General features: G+C 53.4%; 1 protein-coding gene across 12 annotated transcripts in view; it reads left to right on the top strand.

The window, feature by feature from the left end:
• Positions 1–19,053, top strand: part of Ptpru (protein tyrosine phosphatase receptor type U) — a 71,518-nt gene that overhangs the window by 34,067 nt on the left and 18,398 nt on the right. For 8 of the 12 annotated variants that reach the window (XR_009224337.1, XR_009224336.1, XM_058570967.1 and 5 more), the window contains 9 exons: positions 88–190; positions 2,525–2,798; positions 3,483–3,519; positions 4,261–4,399; positions 7,344–7,373; positions 9,161–9,318; positions 16,812–17,002; positions 17,661–17,736; positions 18,186–18,262. Coding sequence is in view for 10 of the 12 variants with exons in the window: in XM_058570967.1 (XP_058426950.1) it covers positions 88–190; positions 2,525–2,798; positions 3,483–3,519; positions 4,261–4,399; positions 7,344–7,373; positions 9,161–9,318; positions 16,812–17,002; positions 17,661–17,736; positions 18,186–18,262 (1,085 nt within the window). In the remaining 2 variants the exon portion in view is untranslated. The remainder of the gene's footprint in view (positions 1–87; positions 191–2,524; positions 2,799–3,482; positions 3,520–4,260; positions 4,400–7,343; positions 7,374–9,160; positions 9,319–16,811; positions 17,003–17,660; positions 17,737–18,185; positions 18,263–19,053) is intronic. The other 4 variants (XM_058570973.1, XM_046468771.2, XM_046468772.2 and 1 more) reach the window with 1 other exon arrangement.

Raw genomic sequence — 19,053 nt, 5'->3', positions numbered from 1 at the left:
CAGGGGTCAGGGGGCTGAGGGGTGGCCTTCCTGATCCAGTGGCCAGGCTCTATGCTTGTGTCCCTGTGTCCCTGTCCCCCTCCCCAGCTCCCAGCTTTGACTATGCTGACATGCCGGCACCTCTGGGCGAGTCGGAGAACACCATCACCGTGCTCCTGAGGCCTGCACAGGGCCGTGGTGCGCCTATCAGGTGGGACAGCCCTCGTGGAGAGGCGGGAGATCAGGGCCACAGGGAAGAGCCCCTTGCTCCGACCCACAGCCCCCACCCAGGCCAGCTCCCTCGTTCTCCCTCAGTCTTCCAACTTGGGCCTCAAAGTGGAGGAGGATGTTTTGTGTTCCAGGCAGGTGGAACGCCTGTGCTCTCTCCCCTGAGTCATGGGTCTCTGAGGGTAACTGTCAGGAGTTCTCTGGACACTGTCCAGCTTGCAGAGGGACCTGCCCAGGCCTCTGCAGGGGGCTTCTTCAGATACCCTGGAGAGGGGAAACTGCAGGCCTCGTGTAGTCTAGCTCTGTTCCTGGAGACACAGGAGTGGGCTCTCTGGAAGACAAGTGCAGCTGGCCACAGAGGGTTGCCTCTCTGGGGTGGCTGCGTGCTCAGCTTCTTTGCATCTTTCTCCGCAGAAGAAGCTGGGCTGCTGAGGCCGTGGTGGGGGAAGGTTCTGGAGTGGAGATGGGGTGTGTGAGAGTGGGGCGAGCCTGGGTGTGTGCGCGTGTGATGTGTGGTGTGGCGGTGAGTGTGCATGAGGGTTTTCAGGCACACGTGTGCACGTACTCCTATCAGCCAGACACTGTGAGAGGGACTTTACATGCACAAAGTCACTTTGTCCTCTTGCAACTCTGGAGTGTGTTTTACCTGCCCCCAAGGCTGCATGGCCATACGGGCTAGGATTTGGACTGTGGGTCTGTCTGCAAATCTTGTCTCTTATGGACATCACCCTCCTCCTCATCTTCCCCTCTGGTGGACCCTTTTCCTCCTCAAAGGCGCATGCACTGGGAGAGGGTGACAACCTTCAGTGGTGGGGGTGTGAGTGTCCTCGTCGCCTCCAGCGAGGGAGTCAGCTGCCCAGGTGCCCCAGGAAGTCCCTTGCCTCTTTCCTGCTTCTTCCTCCTGTCCTCCTCACCTGCTCTGCTGCAAATCCTGTCCTGGGAAGATTCTGAGACCCTCAGGAGAGGCTCAGAAAGAACTCAGGGTATCTGCAGGGCATTTTGCTTTTAGCTGGGGCCTTGGGACCCTTGTGCAGCCGAATGAAGAAGGAGCTGGAACACGCTTCTCCTTTTCTTGTCCCCTTGTGGGATTCTGTGAGCTGAACTGGTTGGAGTCCTGCAGGGACTGTGACAAGGCTGCATGGGGCCTTTGGAGGTGGGACTTTGTAGGAGGAGGGAGACAGGATGCTGAACGACCCTGGGCCTGTCCTCTTACCTCCCTGAGCCTCTCTTATTGCACCATGGGGGCCACTGCCAGTTAGGTTGTTCTTTGTATGACTAGTGTTAATTGTTGTCATTCCTGGTGGGACTTGGGACTGGGAGAGGCCTGACCTCAGTTTGGGGAAGCAGAGGCTGAGAGGGGCTTAGACTGGTGTTTGTAATGGGTTAGTGACAGGCAGTGGGCTGGTGACCAATACTCTGGGATGATTCCTGCAACTTAAAAGCTCAAAAGTAACAACTGGAGATCCAGGAAAAGGCTTTTCTGCTTTCCAGAGCAGAGGCTGTGAGTAGGGGATGTCACACGGTGAGACGTGACTGAGGCTGTCATGGGAAGTATTTAAATTTGTCAGCATTCATGTATTTACTCTCCACAGAGGATTTGGAGGCGCTCACAGCAAAAGCCTATTCAGTAAAGAGATAAAACAGAAGCTCAGACGTCGGAGCAGGGAGCACTAGTCAGGGCCAGTGTGCAGGAACTGGGAACAGTGGGGCTCTGATTTGCAGAGGGGCTGCCTTAGGGTTGAGAGGGTATGTGAGAGGGCATACAGGGGTGTCCTCGTTTGCCTAGTGACCATCACTTCCTAGTAGAGGTCAGCTCCAGGGAGCTCAGATCCCCTGTACCCAGCATAGGGCCCCTTGTTTAAATGCAATAAAAACTTTCTGAATGAATGAATGAAATTTTTCTAACCCTGTTCATAATTGACTGAGGCCCAGAAGGGAGCCATTGGTAGCTTTGGTTTCCCAGGTCCCATGTCCCACATAGGAGGACTCACTGTGGCAGGGTAGGCCCTAGGCTTGGTTCAGTTGAGCAGGACCACGATTCTCTCAGTCCTGCTTACCAGTAGGAATGACAGCTGGCATGCACGGGCTGCTTCTGACATGTGTCTGCTCTTTGTATCCATATCCTGGACTACTCCCATTTTACAGAGGAGGACACTGAGGCCCAGGGAGGTTAAGTGACTGGCCCAGCTAGGAAGGAGCAGAGTTAAGATTAGTCCTCAAGTAGGGCTGACCCCAAAGCTCACACACTCAGCCACCAGACAGCTCTCCTGGTCCTCTGGCCTGCTGCGATCACTTGTGCTGTCCCCTCCCTGTCCAGCGTGTACCAGGTAATTGTGGAGGAGGATCGGCCGCGGCGGCTGCGGCGGGAGCCAGGTGGCCAGGACTGCTTCCCAGTGCCTCTGACCTTCGAGGCAGCGCTGGCTCGTGGCCTAATGCACTACTTTGGGGCCGAACTGGCGGCTAGCAGTCTGCCTGAGGCCATGCCTTTCACCGTGGGTGACAACCAGACCTACCGTGGTTTTTGGAATCCACCACTTGAGCCCAGGAAGGCCTACCTCATCTACTTCCAGGCAGCAAGCCACCTGAAAGGGGTGAGGAACTCATCATGGCAGAGGTGAAGGAGGGTGGGGTGCTGGGTGGAAGGCTGGGGACACCCTGGAGTGGCCCTTCCACAGAGGTCTGAGACCCAGACCCAGACCCTGCCCCTTCCTATAGCCCGGCCTTCTTCCCTTGATTCCTTACCTTCTGGCCTAGTCCTTGTCCCTTCCTGAGGCCTTTCCTTCTGCCTCAGGTGCCTCTGTTACCCAGAGATCATCATCTTAGGTTCCTGCTTTCACATATTGAGGTCTAGGTCTGGCCTCCTCACCAGGCCCCGCCTTCTCTCTGAGACCCCGCCCTATTCTCTAGGTTCCTCCCTCCTCAGATTATTCCTTCCTTGGTGGCTCCTTTCCTGCCAGGCCTGTGGACATGGGCCCACCCCCATTCTGGAGGCCCCACCCCCCATTCCTCAGGCCCCACCCCATTCCTCAGGCCCCACCCCCACTCCTCAGGCCCCCACCCCTTCCCATGCTGTCTCATCTGATTTTCTTAAGGCACTGCCCTATTTGCAGGCCCCTCCCCCTGGGCCACGCCTCCCATCCTGCTGGGCAAGAGTAGCCTTAGTTTTCATACTAGAGGGCACCCTGATTAGGCCTAAGACACTGTGAGGTTCCTGTCCTGGGAGGGTGAGACCTGTTTTCTGTGGTGTTGAGGTCCTTCCCCATCTGTGCTTCCAGGAAACCCGGCTGAACTGCATCCGAATCGCCAGGAAAGGTGAGTCCCTCTGGGTTGTTGAGGCCTGCAGTGGAGGGTTTCTTACCTGTGGCTTTGGGGAGGGGGTCCTGGCCACCCAAGGGCTTTGGGACCACAGCAGGGCAGCAACAGTGGTTCTGAGGTTAGGAAGGACTTCCTTTCTCAAGGAATCCTTCAAGGGTGGGCAGCAGGCAGGGTCCAACTTCCTACCCCTCCCTAAGGTTGCAGAAGGGGCCCTGAAAGGGGCCTGGGACAGACCTGGGGAGAGGGAGCCATTTTGCTCGGCACTGATTCTGGGTTCTGTATAAGCCTCTTATCCAGTGGGGAGAGGTAGGACCGTGGGGGACCTGCAGGGTAGAGGCTGAACCTCTTCTAGACATGGAATGTGGTTGGTTACCATCCTGAGATACCCTAACCGCACCATAGGTACATGGCTTTTTCCCCTTCATCACCTTGCAGGAGGGCTGTTTGCCCTGGGTCTGAAGGCCCAGGTGTTCTCCATCGTCTGCTGAAAGTTGGGCAGGATTTGAGGAAGCGGAGAGGGGCAGCTATTGCTGACAGGGGGCAGGATAGGTGAAGACTTGATGAATGTAGAAGGCCCCAGAAACGTCCAGGAGACAGATCTGACCTTGAGGCGGGAGGGGCTGTGGGCTGTGGGTGTGTGTTTGTGCAGCCTGGTCTGTTCCCTGGGGCTCAGATCCCTGCAGGCAGGGCCTGGTGGTCCCAGCTCCCCTCTGACCCTTTGTCCTGCTTTGTTCTCAGCTGCCTGCAAGGAAAGTAAGCGGCCCCTGGAGGTGTCGCAGAGGTCGGAGGAGATGGGCCTCATCCTGGGCATCTGTGCAGGGGGACTTGCTGTCCTCATCCTCCTCCTGGGGGCCATCATTGTCATCATCCGCAAGGGGTGAGTGAGGCCAGCACCCTGGCCCACCAGTGGCTTGTGTCTCTCGAAGGCCTGGTTGGTGCAGAGGAGCTGTGTCTGGGTGTCTGTGGAGGTCAGCCTGGACATCGGGCCTGTAGATGGACTCAAGCGGGATAGTAGGAAGCCTGACACTTGGTAAATGGAGCTGCCCCGGTACAGCATGGCTGGAGTGCAGGTCTGGCTGGTGCCAGGTGCCACTATCTAGGGAAGGCCACTCAGTGCTTAGTGCCAAGGAGCTGTGTTGGAAGACAGCACTGCCTTCTTGTGCCTCTGGGAGCTGTGCCAATAGGAAGGGTGTGGAGGTGACCTGACTTCGAATCCTCAGCCCCCGGCAGACCGTTAGCCGACTCATCTGCCTTGACCATTTTGTTGTGAAGTTGACCCTGAGCGTGGGTGTCATGTCCCCTCCCTTTCAAACCAGGGCTTTGAGCCATGGCTTTCCTCAGTACCCCACCTGCCCTGGTCCCTGCTGCTATGGATCCCTGAGTTTTTCTGGGCCCATGGCTCAGAGTGAACCCCACGATCTCCCATCCTACCCGTTTGGGTAGGATGTGTTTCTTAGGGCATTTTGCAGAGGGCCACCTGAGTCCTGGTACATCTTAAAATCTAGAACTTAGAATCTCAGAAATCTAGGATTGGGGATTCTAAGAATCTCAGAAGTTAGAATTCTAGTGGCTCAGAACTCCAGAACAAGAGCTGCTGGGTAATTTAAGGCCGTCTAATCAATCGAGTGGTTTTGAATTTTTTATAGCATGCATGCACAACAACAAACAAACAACCCCCCCAAACAAACAAAACTCCCCAACCCTTTGTGTGCTGGGAGCCCAGTACAGAGAGCAGATGAAGGCTGAGTAGCAGCTCTGGCTGGAGGCAGGTGGGGACTCCTGAGACCCCTCTGCTTGCTAGCTCCACCCTGCCTCATTCCCCACGAGTGACCCTAGAACACTGGGGTCCAAGCACCTCAGTAGAAACAGGGATGTGGGGCCCCAGTGGGTAGACCAGCCCAAGGTCACCCAGGGAGCCAAAGGCAGAGCCTGCGTTCTCTCTCCCCACCTGGGCTCTGGCTTCCGAAGTCCCTATTGCTGCCAGGCTGGGCACACATGGGCGAGTTGGCGCTGGATCTCTGGGCTGCCAGGAGCAGATAAGTAGGATCCTGGGAGATGGTGGAGAGCTGGCTAGGGCCACCTTGCCTGAGGCCAGGCACCAGCAGGAGGGAGCAGGGTATGCCAGCAGAGTTGGGTGGGGTGGGGGGTGGCCTATCCAGGGCCGTAAGCTCTGATTTTTATCTTCCTAGTCTCTGCACAGCTTGATGAGACAATATATTTTAAATTTATTATTTAATGAGTAATTACTGTGTGCCAGGAGCTTTACACACACCATCCATTAGCTTGTCAATTATTGAGCACCTATTACGTGCCAGACACTGTTCTGGCATTCAGGGTACATCAGAGAACATTTCCTTCTTGGATCCTGATAAAGGAAGCAGGTCTCACTCCCTTTTTACTGATGAAGAAACCCTAATTAGAGCAATTTGCCCACGTCACTCTGCTCAGTGGCAAGGTTTGATTTGAGCTCAGGCCTGACCAGGTATGTGAAGGGCGTCATACTGGGGACCCCACAAGCAGCAAGTCCCTGCAGTTCGCCCCAGCAGGGGGCCTGAGACCCAACTCTAAGTGGGGGCAGGGCTGGGGGTGGAAGAGGCCTGTTCAGTTACAGGTGTTATTTGAGATCCAAGAAACTACCCTCAAAGGAAAGAGGGTCGGGTATGTGGTGGGGTATCCAATGCTCCGTGCCCCCCACAAATAGAGCATTTGGCTAGGAGGGGGCTGCTCAGAGGTGCTGTCAGGCCTCACTAGGAGATGCACAATTCTGTAATTGGTACCTGACACATAGCCCCCCACCCCGCCCCATTGTGGGGCGTTATGTAGCAGAGCAGCTCTGGAGGTTTGGGGTGTCCAGATCAGCTTGTGCTGTGAATGTGATTGACAGCAGAGGAGGTCACCCACCCCACTCCAAGGCCTGATGTGGCCTTGGGAGAGAGCATAGATTAGGTTCCCAGGTCAGAGTCCTGGGCCAGTGGGGTCTGCTCTGACTCTGCCATGACTCCCGTGACTCAGCACCCGCTCTGTGCAGCGGGAAGCCGCCCTGCTCTGGCTTCTCACCAGGGTGAGCTGCAGGACCTGGGGCTCCTGATCCAAGCTGGGCTTGGGGGCCAGGAGAGGGCGGCCTGGCTCCTTTAAGGGACCCCACCCCAGGGCAGTTGGGGTGGGAGAGGATGGGCCCTGGGTGTGCCCTGTGCTCCTGAGGGATCCTCTCCCCCCTGCCCTCCTGTCTCCAGCTGTCCCTCCTGGCTGAGCTGTGTGCAGAGGGCTCTCCCTCAGGGCCCTGGGCCTGCAGGGGTGAGCCGGGGGCCGCCCTGGGTGAGTGAAGGTGCCGCTGAGTGTGAGTGTGTGAGCATGCGACTGTGAGTGTGTCAGTGTGAGTGCCTGTGTGTGTGTGTACGTGTGTGTCTGACGGGAGTGCCTGTGAGTGTGTGCAGTGTGTGTGTCTCTTTGAGTGTATACACGTGTGATCTGAGTGTACTTAAGTGTGCATGTGCGTGTGCTTAAGTGTGCGTGTGCTTAAGTGTGCGTGTGTTCTCCCTGTGTTTGCACGTTTGTACGTATGGCCGTGAAGCTGTGCATCCCCCCCTTTGCCCACCTCCCCACTCCAGCAGCAGCTTGGGGAAGGTTCTGGAAAGGCCTCTGGTCCTGGTCCACAGCTGGGCCAGCCCTTGGGACAAAGAGGCCCTGGGACCTGTCCAGTCCCTGGCTGGCCCCTGCCCTGCACGGGAAGCCCCTGGGCCTCCCTGCCTCTGGGCATCGCCCCAGCCCGCCTGGTTGCCAGGGCTCAGACCTGGTGCCCTGTTCTCTTTGCACGCTGCCAGGAGAGACCGCTATGCCTACTCCTACTACCCGTAAGTAGCGCACCTGGCCTGAGTCCCTCCAGGGCCTCCCCTCCTCACGCCCACCCCCTCTGCTGCCGTCTCCTATTGCATCTCCCTCCTCCAGTCACAGTCCCCACACATGGGTTGTGTAGTCAGTTGGTCACCCTGGGCAAGTCACCTCACCTCTCTGAGCTTTGGTGTCATCTCCACTCTGAGCTGGGCTCTGACCTCTTCCTGGACCGGCTGCTCACCTTGTCTCCCAGCATCTCACTGAGCCTCCAGCTCGGGGGTCACAGGGCTGCTGGCAGGCGGTTCCCCCTCCCTGTGATGTGCACAGATAATCTTTGAACCTAAATGCAGAACTTCTGAAAGTGTTAAATTCCATCTGCCTAATCTGAGACCAGCCAGAGGCCAACAGAGGGTTCGGGTCCCTCCTGGCTCTGTCTCCTGTGGGTCTGGGGGTTCGTTTCTGTGGCTCTTCTTCCCCATAGGCCAAGAGCCTTGGGCTGGAAACAGAGCCCTGTGGTGCTCCCCTGGAGACGCCTCCAGGCCTGTGTCCACGTGTTGGGGCCACTGTTCAGCAGCTTGGCCAGCTGCCTGCTGTCTGTCTGTGTCTGTCTTCCTGTGTTGGCTACTGTCCGGCCTGTCCCTCCCTCTGCGGTCCCCTCTCCCCCTCCTGGCTATTTTCCTTCACACCCACCCTCCCCCTCATCCTCAGACTCTTCCTCGTCAGGGTGATCAAGATCACAACCACAGAGCCTTCTCACCTGTCCCCAAAGGGCTCTTTGGCACCAACCCTGGGTCACAGTAAGGGTGATGCCCAGAGCCTGGTGTGTGGGGAGGTGGGTCATCTTGTCCGCCTCTGCGCCAGGCAGCTCTTGAGTCCAGGACACGCTGGCTGGAGGTTGCTTTCCCGGAAGGGATTCATGGTCCTCCTTGTCCCCATTGATGGTCAGTGTCTCTGAGCACTTATGACTTGAAAGTCCTTACTCAGGTCTGCGTCACATCCTGCATGCTGTAGCCAAGCTGGCGGGCAGAACTCTCCCCTCCAGCCTTCCCTGTGGCTGGGCCCCGTGGGCTCTTCTCAGCTTCCAGAGGTCCTAAGTTGTTTCCTCATTGCCAGTTTCTTTGTCCTCCTCCATGGAGCTGTGTCCCCTGTCCCCCTGTCCCCCCCGCCCCCGTCCCCCACTTTGCTCCAAGTCCCTCTAGTCACAGACTGCGGTCCCTACCCATGAACCGGGGCTGAGGGAGGGGCTGCTCCCACTTCTTCCCTCTGCTGCCGTCAGTAGTGGGATGGACTGGTGGATGGGGGTCTGGACCCCGCTGGGGGGGCCATGGTGGGGCTGTCCCAGGGGCTTCTGGGAGTACGAAGAGCCAAGTTGGAGTTTGCACATGCAGGGAGACTCCTGAGCTCCTGCTCAGCCACGCCTTGTCCTGCTGGGAGGCACTCCCAGCGCAGGTCCCTCAGGAGAGCATGGCCTCTGGGGCTGGACCTGGCCAGCCTTCCTCCTCATTTGGGCGCCATGTCTTTTGCTGCTACACCATAATAGATCCAGAGGAAGCTTCATATCCATTTCTTGAGAGAGTGAACAGAGTTAGGAACAGGTCCCAGCCACCACTAGTCGCCTTTATCTTAGGGGACAGCAGCTCTTTGGGTCTGGAAAGTGAAAGATGGAGGCAGAGCCCCCTGTGCATCCAGAGATGTGCCTAGGATGGTGCCCCATTCCTGACCTTGTCTCCCTGACTGTTGGGCCTCCGCTCCCCGCTCTGGGGCTGTCCAGCCCCATAGAGTGCCTGTCGTCAACCCCCATCTGCAGGAAGCCAGTGAACATGACCAAGGCCACCGTCAACTACCGCCAGGAGAAGACGCACATGATGAGCGCTGTGGACCGGAGCTTCACAGACCAGAGCACCCTGCAGGAGGATGAGCGGCTGGGCCTGTCCTTCATGGACGCCCCTGGCTACAGCCCCCGGGGTGAGTGTCCGGCCCTTGAGCCCCTCCCCAGGCTGTGGGACTCCCCACCTGAGCCAACAGAATGGTGTCCACCCCACTTCAGATGAGTTGTGAAACTCTCCTCACCAGGCCTAGCTTTGATTCCTGCTGGCCACCAGCACTGGCCAGGGGACTCCCAGAAGTCCCTGGGGGTGTGTTTGCACGGTGGACTGGAGGCACTTGCAAGGAGCTCTGCTGGCACAGTAAGGTCCACTGTGACGGACCTTGTCAAGAGGAGATGCTGTTCTGATCAGAGGGGACCAGAGGAGCCTCACCCACTGTTGAGTCCTGTTGTGTGACAGGAGGGGATCCAGTGGCTGAGAGGGATCCACCCAGACCTGGGCTGGTCTCTTAGATCCCTTTTTTGGTTGTATGCCCTGGGGCAAGTTGCTTACCTCGCTGGTGCACCCGTGTTTTCTCCTGTGTGAAATGCAAATAGGGATGTCTCTGCTGGTGAACAGTTCCCTTCAGGGCAGATATGAAAACTAAATGAGTCAATGTGTGTAAATCATTTAGTGCTGGGTCTGGCTTCAGAGTACAGTGAATTAACTGTTCTGTGCTTCATTTTTTTGTTCTCTGTTTAGCATTGATTCGTATAAAAGAAAATATATAATGCTATGAAAGTCACAAAATCATCATCATACAACAAATACCAGTGAACCCTGCTGGTGAATTAGAATAGGAGTCGGGGATTCCTCCCCAGCTGCCTCACTCTTAGACATACATGATGGCCCTGAAATTTGCATGTATAATTTTCTTGCCTTTTGTGAGTGGTTTTACCTAGGTGTGTGCATGCGTCACCCCGAAATGCATTGTGGATTGTCAGTCATTTTCAAGCTCATAAAAGTGAAGTCTCTCTTTCAGCCTAGCATCATGTTTCTCAGATGTGTACATTTTATTTTTCTCCGATGGATACTTTTTCCATTATACGGCTGTGTCACAGTTGGGTTCTCCATTCTTCCATCCTTGGCTCTAGTTTTCTTGTTATCACAAACGAGGCTGCAGAGGATGTTCTTAGGTGAACCTTGAGGAGCTCTGCATATGTGGTTCTAGAAGCAGAACTGCTGGATTATGGAGTCCGTGCTTGTCCAACTTAATGATGGTACCGAGCTGTATCCCAAAGTGTTTTTGCCTGTTTCCACTCCTGGGAGCAGCATCGAAGACTTTGTGGCTCCAGGGCGGGACCAAAATTGCCAGCCTCCTTCGCTTTCCTAGAAACTGGTTTGTATAAAATGGTAATTCTCTGTCATCCTAATTAGCATTTCTCTGATTACTAATGAGGTTGAACATATTTTGAAGTCATTATCGGCCATTCAGGTCTCTTTCGTGAAATGCCTGTTCATATCTTTTACTGAATTTTCTGTTGGTTTTTTTGTTTGTTGCTTTCTTAGTGGTTTTTAGCAGTTCTTTACATATTTAGGATAATAATCATTTGTCACATATGAATTGCAAATATCTTCTCCCAATTTGTTTCTTATCTTTCTGGGTTATTTATAGTGTCTTTGGATGAACAGAGAGTTTTTATTTTAATGTAGTCAAATTCGTCAGCCTTTCTCTTTGTGATTTTTACTTTTTGTTGTTTTCTTAAATAATTTCTTCCCTAGCCAATGTCATGAAGTTGTTTTTTTTTTTTTTTAACTTTTTTTCCTCAAAGTTTTAATGTTTTGCATTTCACATTTAAATCTTTATCCATCTGGAATTGATTTGTGTGTGTGGGATGAATTAAGGATTTTCTTTCCTCCAAAGGGAATAATTGGCTGTCCTGACATCATTGCTTTCTTTCTTTTTCCTTTGAGATTCTTTGGGTCTTGCTCCATTGCCCAGGCCAGTCTTGAACTTGGGCACTCAAGCAATCTTCCCACCTCCATTTCCTGAGTAGCTGGGTCTACAGGAGCATGCCACTATGCCTGGCCCTGCATCAGTTCCTACAGTTCCTACTTTCATTGCTGATTGACAGTGCCACCCTCCTTGTAGATCACATTTCTGTGTGTTCGGGGAGTGGTTTGAGCTTTTTCTCCTCTTTGGGCAATTTGGTGATCCCTGTGCCGAAATCACATGGACTAGAAGTTGTAGCTAAGTCTTTATTTTATTTATCTATCTATCTATCTATCTATCTATCTATCTATTTATTTATTTATTTAGTGAGAGGGAGAGAGAGGGAGGATTTTTAAATATTTGTTTATTTTTTAGTTTTCGGTGGACACAACATCTTTATTTTATTTTTATATGGTGCCGAGGATCGAACCCAGCGCCCTGCACATGCCAGGCGAGCGCGCTAACCACTTGAGCCACATCCCCAGCCCTATTGTAACTTAAAAAAAAAATTGTAGTTGCAGATGGACAGAATGCCTTTATTTTATTCATTTTTTATGTGGTGCTGAGGATCGAATCCAGGCGTGCGCGCCCCCACCCTCCATCCCGGCTTCTTTGTCTTATTTTAAAGGCAGACTTCTGACATTTGAACCACTGAGAATGAAGTTTTTGCTCTAGGCTTTTACTAGAAATGTTTTATCAGGTTAAAGCTCCCTTTGGTTTTTTGTTTGCTAAGAGGTTTTATTTTAAGTGGACATTAAACTTACCAAAAGTTTTCTCCTGCAGGTATTGGGATATTTTTTTCCTTTCATCTGTTAATGAAGTGACAGTTTTAGATTTTCCTAATGTTAAAATTACCTTAATTTCCTCAGATGAATTCAACTCGATCTGGATGTAGTATAATTTTTTCAGATTGTTGGATTGCATGTACTTATCTTTCAACATTTTAAAGCTGTCTTCCTTGGTAGGGTTGGCCTATAATTTTTCTATTTTTACTTTCCCTGTCTGATTTCTGGCATCAGGATTCTGACCTCCAGCACTGTGCTGAATAGAAGTGATGATAGCAGGAGTCTTTGTCTTATTTTAAGGATTTAAAATTTAAAGATTTTGATACCAGAAATGTATTGGGGTCTCTTCTCTTTTTCCTTTATCATGGAATAATTTTCTCCTTGAAAATTTGGTAGAATTCACTTTTTAAAAAAAAAAATCTTAAAAAAAAAAATCTTCAGGCTGGGGTTGTGGCTCAGAGGTAGAGTGCTCGCCTAGCATGTGCAAGGCCCTGGGTTCGATCCTCAGCACCACATAAAAATAAATAAATGAAGTAAAAGTATTGTATCCAACTATAACTAAAAAATAAATATTTAAAAAAATCTATTTTTTTTGTTATTTTATGTATGGAAAGATTTTAAAATTCTAATCAAATTTATTTTAAAGGAGTAAATAGCTATTTAGATTTTTTATTTTTTTAAAGTCACTTGATATGTTGTCTTTGACAGGGAATTTGTCCATTTCATTTAAGTTTTCAAATTCATGGACGCACATTCATTAACCATGTCCTCTTTGTAGTCAGCATCTAGAAATTCTCCCAGCGTTACCCTGATCTCTAGCTATTACCAACCCTGCATCTTACAAATGAGGGAACAGGCTCTGAGAGGGGAAGTCACTTGATTTGGTCACACAGCGGGGAAAGTGGCAGAGCCAGGAGGATTTCAATGCAAATCTTCCTGAATTGCAAACTCTTATTTCTGCCGCATCTTGCTGAGCCTTGGGGAATGGGTAGGATTTGGACCGACAGAGGGGGAGGACAGGGCAGGAGTGCTGCATGATGAGGGGCTTGGTGGGGGCTGGGAAGTGTGGGTGTTGTGGACACAGGTCTTGCTGCTTAGTCCTGCTGAGAGATCACAGGGGTGGGAAACTCTGTTCCCCAGGGAAATGACTAGTTGGAAGTCAAGAGTGACCCCAGGAGGCCAGGACCGGGTTGGTTGTCTTGAGGAGGGTGGGGACCATTGAAGCTGTCAGGAGTTTTTAGAAGACACAGGTGGGCTGGTGAGCATTTTGGCTGAGATGGATTTGATGGATGAGGGCTGGGGAGGCACTCAGGTCAGGATGCTGCGGAGTGCAGGCCCAGGGGTGACGGCTGGGAACTGTTGTGGCCAGGAGAGTTCCTTTTCTCTCTTTATCTACATTCTGCCGGCTGGCCCAGCTTCCCCTTTCTTCTTTTCTTTCCCAAGTAGTGGAAGCCAGATATTTATGGCTCAGATTAGAAAACCATGTGGATTTCGACACCCTCCTATGCAGATGTTTAAACGGAAGACTTGGCAACCCTGGGTAAGAGGTAGCAGGCTGGCATGAAGAAGCCAGGTGGGCAGGGGCCCCCATTGTGTCTGAAATCTGTCCTGTGAAAACCCACAAACCCTTCTGGGCCGTGCCCATCTGGAGCTGTGGACCCCAGTGGGTGCCAGGGGTTCTTGCCAACTGCTTTGCTACACAAGTGCCAGTTTCTTTCATCTGCACAAACGGCCCTTATCAGGGAGAGGGAAACAGCAAAGGCAGGACAGAGTGGGTGACAGGGCCACCGAGGCAGATGGGCCTGGTTCCAAATCCAAGCGCTGCCACTAGGTGAGCAGGTAGCATAACCCTGTTGGGCCTCAGTTTCCTCATTTGCACAAGGGCGATGAAGACAGTGCCTCCGTCCTGGGTGGATCCTAGGTGTGTTAGAAATGATTAGCTGTGATTACAGGCTGTTTCCTCAGTTATTTACTAATTGCGAACAGTGGGGGAAAATTTCTGGATGCTGTCAGATTGTGTAACGGAGGACCTCCTCCATCTGAGGGGGGTGGGAATTAGGGAAAGGGCCCATCTCCAAGGAAGGTCTGAGGATCCTCTTTTCTGGATCAAGAAAAGAGAGGTCAAGGGATTTGAGTCAGAATTAGAATATAGGTCTCTGGCCTCCCAACCCAGCCAGCGCTCTTTTCTCTGGGCCCCAGCCCTCCCCATTGCATGTACAGAGGTTATGGTGGTTCATAGGGCAGGTTCTCATCCTCCTCCCTCGCTTCCTCCCTCTCAGGGGCTGCCAGGTGTGGACCAGCCCATCCTTGAGGGATGGGGCAAAGGGTGGGGTCAGGAGTGTGCCTTAAATCCCACAGGAGAATTCCTGGGCTGGGAGAATAGAGAGAGGCCTGCTTCTCTGGGCCCAGGAAATGGAGGATCCTTCTGGAAACCTCGTGGTCCACGCTCCCTCCTTTTCTGGTGGTCTTATTTACAGAATGTTGAGTGTTGTTCTTGGGCTCAGCTGTAAACTGTGCGTATTCGGCACTGGCTTCCCATCAGGATGTCAACCAGGTGGCATCTTTTGCTGGTCCTCATCTGTTGTTGTGAGCTGATGGTGGCCTGCTTGTGGGGCTTCGTTGGGGGATGCCAGCCCCTCAGGATCTCTGGCATGAGCTCCTTGATCCCTGCCACCCATGTTTGCTCCTTCTCACCTGAAGAGCTCTGTGGAGCCTCTGGCTGGGTTTCCCCGGGGAGCACTGAGGCTGCTCTGTCTCATGAATTCCCTGAGTCCTCGGAGCCAGCAGTAGTCTTTCTGGAAATCAGCAGCACACTGTCCTCTGTGTTTGTTGTGGCTGCTCCTTAGAATCCACTTTTCAGGCTGCTGTTCAGGCCCTGGACCAAGTGACCTCATGTAGAGAAGGACCAAGTCAGCCAGCTGCCTTTCCTGGAAATGACCAGTAGTGCCAACTGCTGCCATGTGCAGTGCCCATCGCGAGCCAGGTGCCGGGCTGGGTGCCTGATGCGCGTCATCGTATTTAATATTTACATCATCATATATTGGGTAGTAGCATTTTTTTATCTTCATCTGAAACATGAAAATGGAAGTTTAGAGAGATTAAGTAAGGGTCCCCAAGGTCACAGGCAGAGCTGGGATTTGATCTGAGATCTGTCTGAATCCAGAGCCCGTCTCTCCATCTCCACATTACACTGTTTCCCTGAGGGTGTTATTACACTGTTTCCCTGAGGGTGTTTCATGAAACAAACAAAAAGCGGCCTGCGTGGTGAGAGATGGTTGTGAAACGCTGCTATTTCCATTCATCTCTCGGAGACTTAAAATGTGCACAAACGTGGAAGCCCTGAGAGGTCTTACAGGGAAACAAACCTATTTATTTTTGCTTACACCAGAATTGCACAGACTGATTTAAAATACAGAACCCTTCCTCGCCATCTCCTTCTCATCTTCTTTTTAATGGAATACCACTTAAACATCTTGCCTCTTTAGTATTTTCTGGAATACATTTTGGCAACTATGACATGAGGCCGGTCTCTTCTCTTTAAACCTCAGTTTCCCAATCTATAAAATCAAGGGTCGGGGCATCTGGCCCATGATGGTATAATGGGTACTTGACATGCCCTCTAGCTGTAAGCAACCAGAAATTCAGATAAAGATATGAAGCAATTGTTTCCAGACACTGGAACTTGAGGTAGCTCAGGACTGATTCTTGAGAGGAGAGACAAATAAGGGGAGTCCCCCCCCCCATTGACTTTCTGTCTGGAGGCCATTTTTAAACCATGGCACAGGAAGGGGGATCAAGCAGAGGGGGCTGCCTCCCTGACTTGAATGGGGCTTGGGGAAGTTAAGGTCATCAGGGGGTCAGACCTCGGGATCCTGCGTTTACCCTGCCAGTTAGTGGTGGAGAGGCTCCCCCACGGAGGATCATTTTGGCTGAGACCTGAGGATGAGTAAGTCACCAGCACAAAGAGTAGGGGAGGAGGGGAAGGGCGGAGGGGGGTGGAGGGACCGGGGGCTTTGGGGGCCGAAGGGGCCCCAGGTGCAAGGGCACAGGGAAGGGAGGCTCCGTCATCTAGATCCCTCCAGGGTCCCTCACAGCTCCTGCCAGCTCAGACCTGCAAAAGAGCTGTGAGAAGTGGAGGGCAGGATTGAGTGAGCCCTGGAGCCTTACCTGGGACAGGAGGGACAGGAGGGACAGGAGGGAGGTGAGCGCCCAGGGAGTGTGCCGAGGAGGGAGGCGCAGTGGTTGCAGAGCCTGACCTCCTGAACCAGGGTGGGATGTCCTTGGAGATGCTGACCCAAAGAGCCAGGAGGAGGTGGCCGGGGGAGGGGCGCTGGGGGTGTGGGGCCCCGGGAGCCTCTCACCCCTGCCCCCCTGACTGGATGCCACACCGGCTGACAATGGAAACGCTTGCGCAGGAGAAACGCGTTTATTCAGGTGTCTCCGTTCATCTGTGCAGGAGGCAGCCGCAGCTCATTCTGATTTGCTTATCTTTGAATGGGGATAATTGCTGGGAGTTGCCAGTGTTCCAGATTGTTCCCTGGTGGAGAGGGAGAAAGAGGGCAGCTGTCAGGGGCTCTGCCGAGCACTCCCCCTGCAGGCCTCATGGTGAAGCCATGTGGGGTGATGTGAGAATGTGGGAAGAGTGGCAGGGGTCACTTGATGTGACCTGCTTATTTCATAACTGGGAGACCTGAGATGCAGATGGGAAGGGACTTGCCCAGTATCACACAGGGTGGGCCTAGCGAGGCCTTTTAGTTCCAGGGAACAATCCAGGCATCTTCCATATTGGCCATGTTCCCTGCCCCTGAGTCCACCTGGGGCTCTGAGGCTGGGGCCTGTGCATAGCAGAAACCCCTCTCCTTCCTCTGACCGCAGGAGACCAGCGCAGCATTGGAGTCACCGAGGCCAGCAGCCTCCTGGGGGGCTCACCACGGCGTCCGTGTGGCCGGAAGGGCTCCCCGTACCACACGGGGCAGCTGCACCCTGCAGTGCGGGTGGCCGACCTTCTGCAACACATCAACCAGATGAAGACAGCTGAGGGCTATGGCTTCAAGCAGGAGTACGAGGTGCATGCACGGCCCCTGTCCAGCCAGGACCCCTGCCCTGGCCTCCCTGGTCCTCCTCACTGTGGATCCTGACTCTCGCAATCCTCAGCCCAGCCCTGGCTAGACCCCTACTCTGACTGTCTCCAAATCAGCCTAACTCTTTTGACCTTGACCTTGACCCTCAACCTGATTTGAAATCTGACCTTAAATCTCATCTCCCTCTTGGTCCTCTGATCCTTATCCTTCCTCTGATCTGAACCCGGCTGTCCTCACTGAGGTTGGCCTAGCTCCAGCCTGAGGGACTGTCATCCCGAGCTCCATGTGAACCCTGCCTTGGATCCCAACCTCCTTCCATCTGGACGACGACACCATCCGTACCCTACCCTTCACCTTTGCCTTCTTCCCAGCTCAAATCTGGATCTGGCCCTTGTTCTGAGCCTGACTTGCGTTCTACACTGTCTGAACTCCGGCCCTTCCCCCTCCTGCCTCATTTCCCTTCCTCCCACACTCCTTGGTTTTGAACCTCATCCTCGCTGATGAAAGAACCTCATGCTCCAAGTGCAGCCCCGAGCTTGGCCCTCATCATGACCCCACTCCATCCTCCCTGTTGAGGAGCAGGGGTCCTGCGAGGCTTGGGGGGTCCTCCACTCCCACTGACAGCCATCTCCCCTTTTGGCAGAGCTTCTTTGAGGGCTGGGACGCCACCAAGAAGAAGGACAAGCTGAAGGGAGGCCGGCAGGAGCCTGTGCCTGCCTGTGAGTCCTGGGGGGAGCTGTGGGGGAGGGAGCTGGAAGGGGAGCATGGCCAGGGGGAGCCCTGGGGCACTGGTGGAGGTGGTAGTGGTCTCGGCCTCCACTTACAAGGGCCTGATACAGCGCTGAGCACTACGCCTGTCACCTCACTCATCCCTCCCAGTTACCCTGTGAAGTGGGGGACAATATAATTCTCCTTTTACAGGAAACTGAGGCTTGGGGGGTTAAGACCTGCTCAGGCTTGGGCTGGCCGTATACCCCTTGGGCCTCCTGGACTCCACACCACAGCCTAGACTCTAACCTCTGGCCTGTCCTGCGCACCCTTCCATTCAGTGTCCCGAACCTGCTGGTCGGATCTGAGCCCCTAGATGACCTGGCTGCCCAGGGGTGTTTCCCCCTGCCCTGGCTCTGGGCTCCAGGCACAGCCCTGTCCATCTGCTCTGTGTTTACAGATGACCGGCACCGCGTGAAGCTCCACCCGATGCTGGGAGACCCCAGTGCCGACTACATTAATGCCAACTACATCGACGTGAGTGCCTTGCCCCTGGCCTTGCCCCTGGCCTGGCCCTGCGCACTTCTGGCTGACTGTCCAGGCAGGACAGAAACCTGTCAGGGGGGTTCAGACAGCTGAGTTATGAGCACCCCTGTCTCCAGCGCTCCGAGCTCGGGAGCTCAGAGGAGGGGGAGGACAGAGGGAGGCAGCCTTCAGGATGGCTCCCTGCAGGCTGGAGTTGGCCTGAGAGATGGCAGACAGTGAGACTGAGGGCTGAGGAGGAAGGGTCCCTTCTTGCTGAGGGCCCAAGAGCTTGGGGGTGGGATTCTCACGAGGCACAGTGAGGCTGAAGAGGTAAGCGGGGGCTGGATGGTGGAGGCCTCGAGGGGCAGGCTAAGCAGTTGAACTTTTTCCTAGGGACGCCAGGGAGTTGTGAAAAGTGTTTTGCTTATAATCAAAGTGATATTTAAAGGACTGTAGGGCAGGCTAGGAGCTACAGCTCAGTGGTAGAGTGCTTGCCTAGCATGTAAAAGGCTCTGGGTTCCATCCCAGCCCCACAAAATAAAGAAATAAAAGAACAGTAATGCATGTTTATTGAGCATGTACTATGTGCCAAGCACTTTACATTCAACATTGCATTTTTTATGATACCTACAATCACACTACAAAGTAGTTAGTTTTGTGACCTCCCTTTATAGGTGACCAAAGTAGGATTCAAAGAGGTGAAACTGCTGGTCCTAGGTCGTATAGCTAGTGAGTGCTAAAGAAAAAACTGAACTCAGTGTCTCTGTGTCTCTAGAGGCTTTGCTCCCAGCCATTAGGCTATC

Source organism: Marmota monax, unplaced genomic scaffold, assembly GCF_021218885.2.
Source record: "Marmota monax isolate L192 unplaced genomic scaffold, Marmota_monax_Labrador192_F-V1.1 WCK01_AAM20220418_F8-fsc00008, whole genome shotgun sequence".
In the NCBI taxonomy this organism is placed as follows: Eukaryota; Metazoa; Chordata; class Mammalia; order Rodentia; family Sciuridae; genus Marmota; species Marmota monax.
Note: the sequence above shows the minus strand (reverse complement) of the source record. Positions and strands in the feature narration are given on the sequence as shown.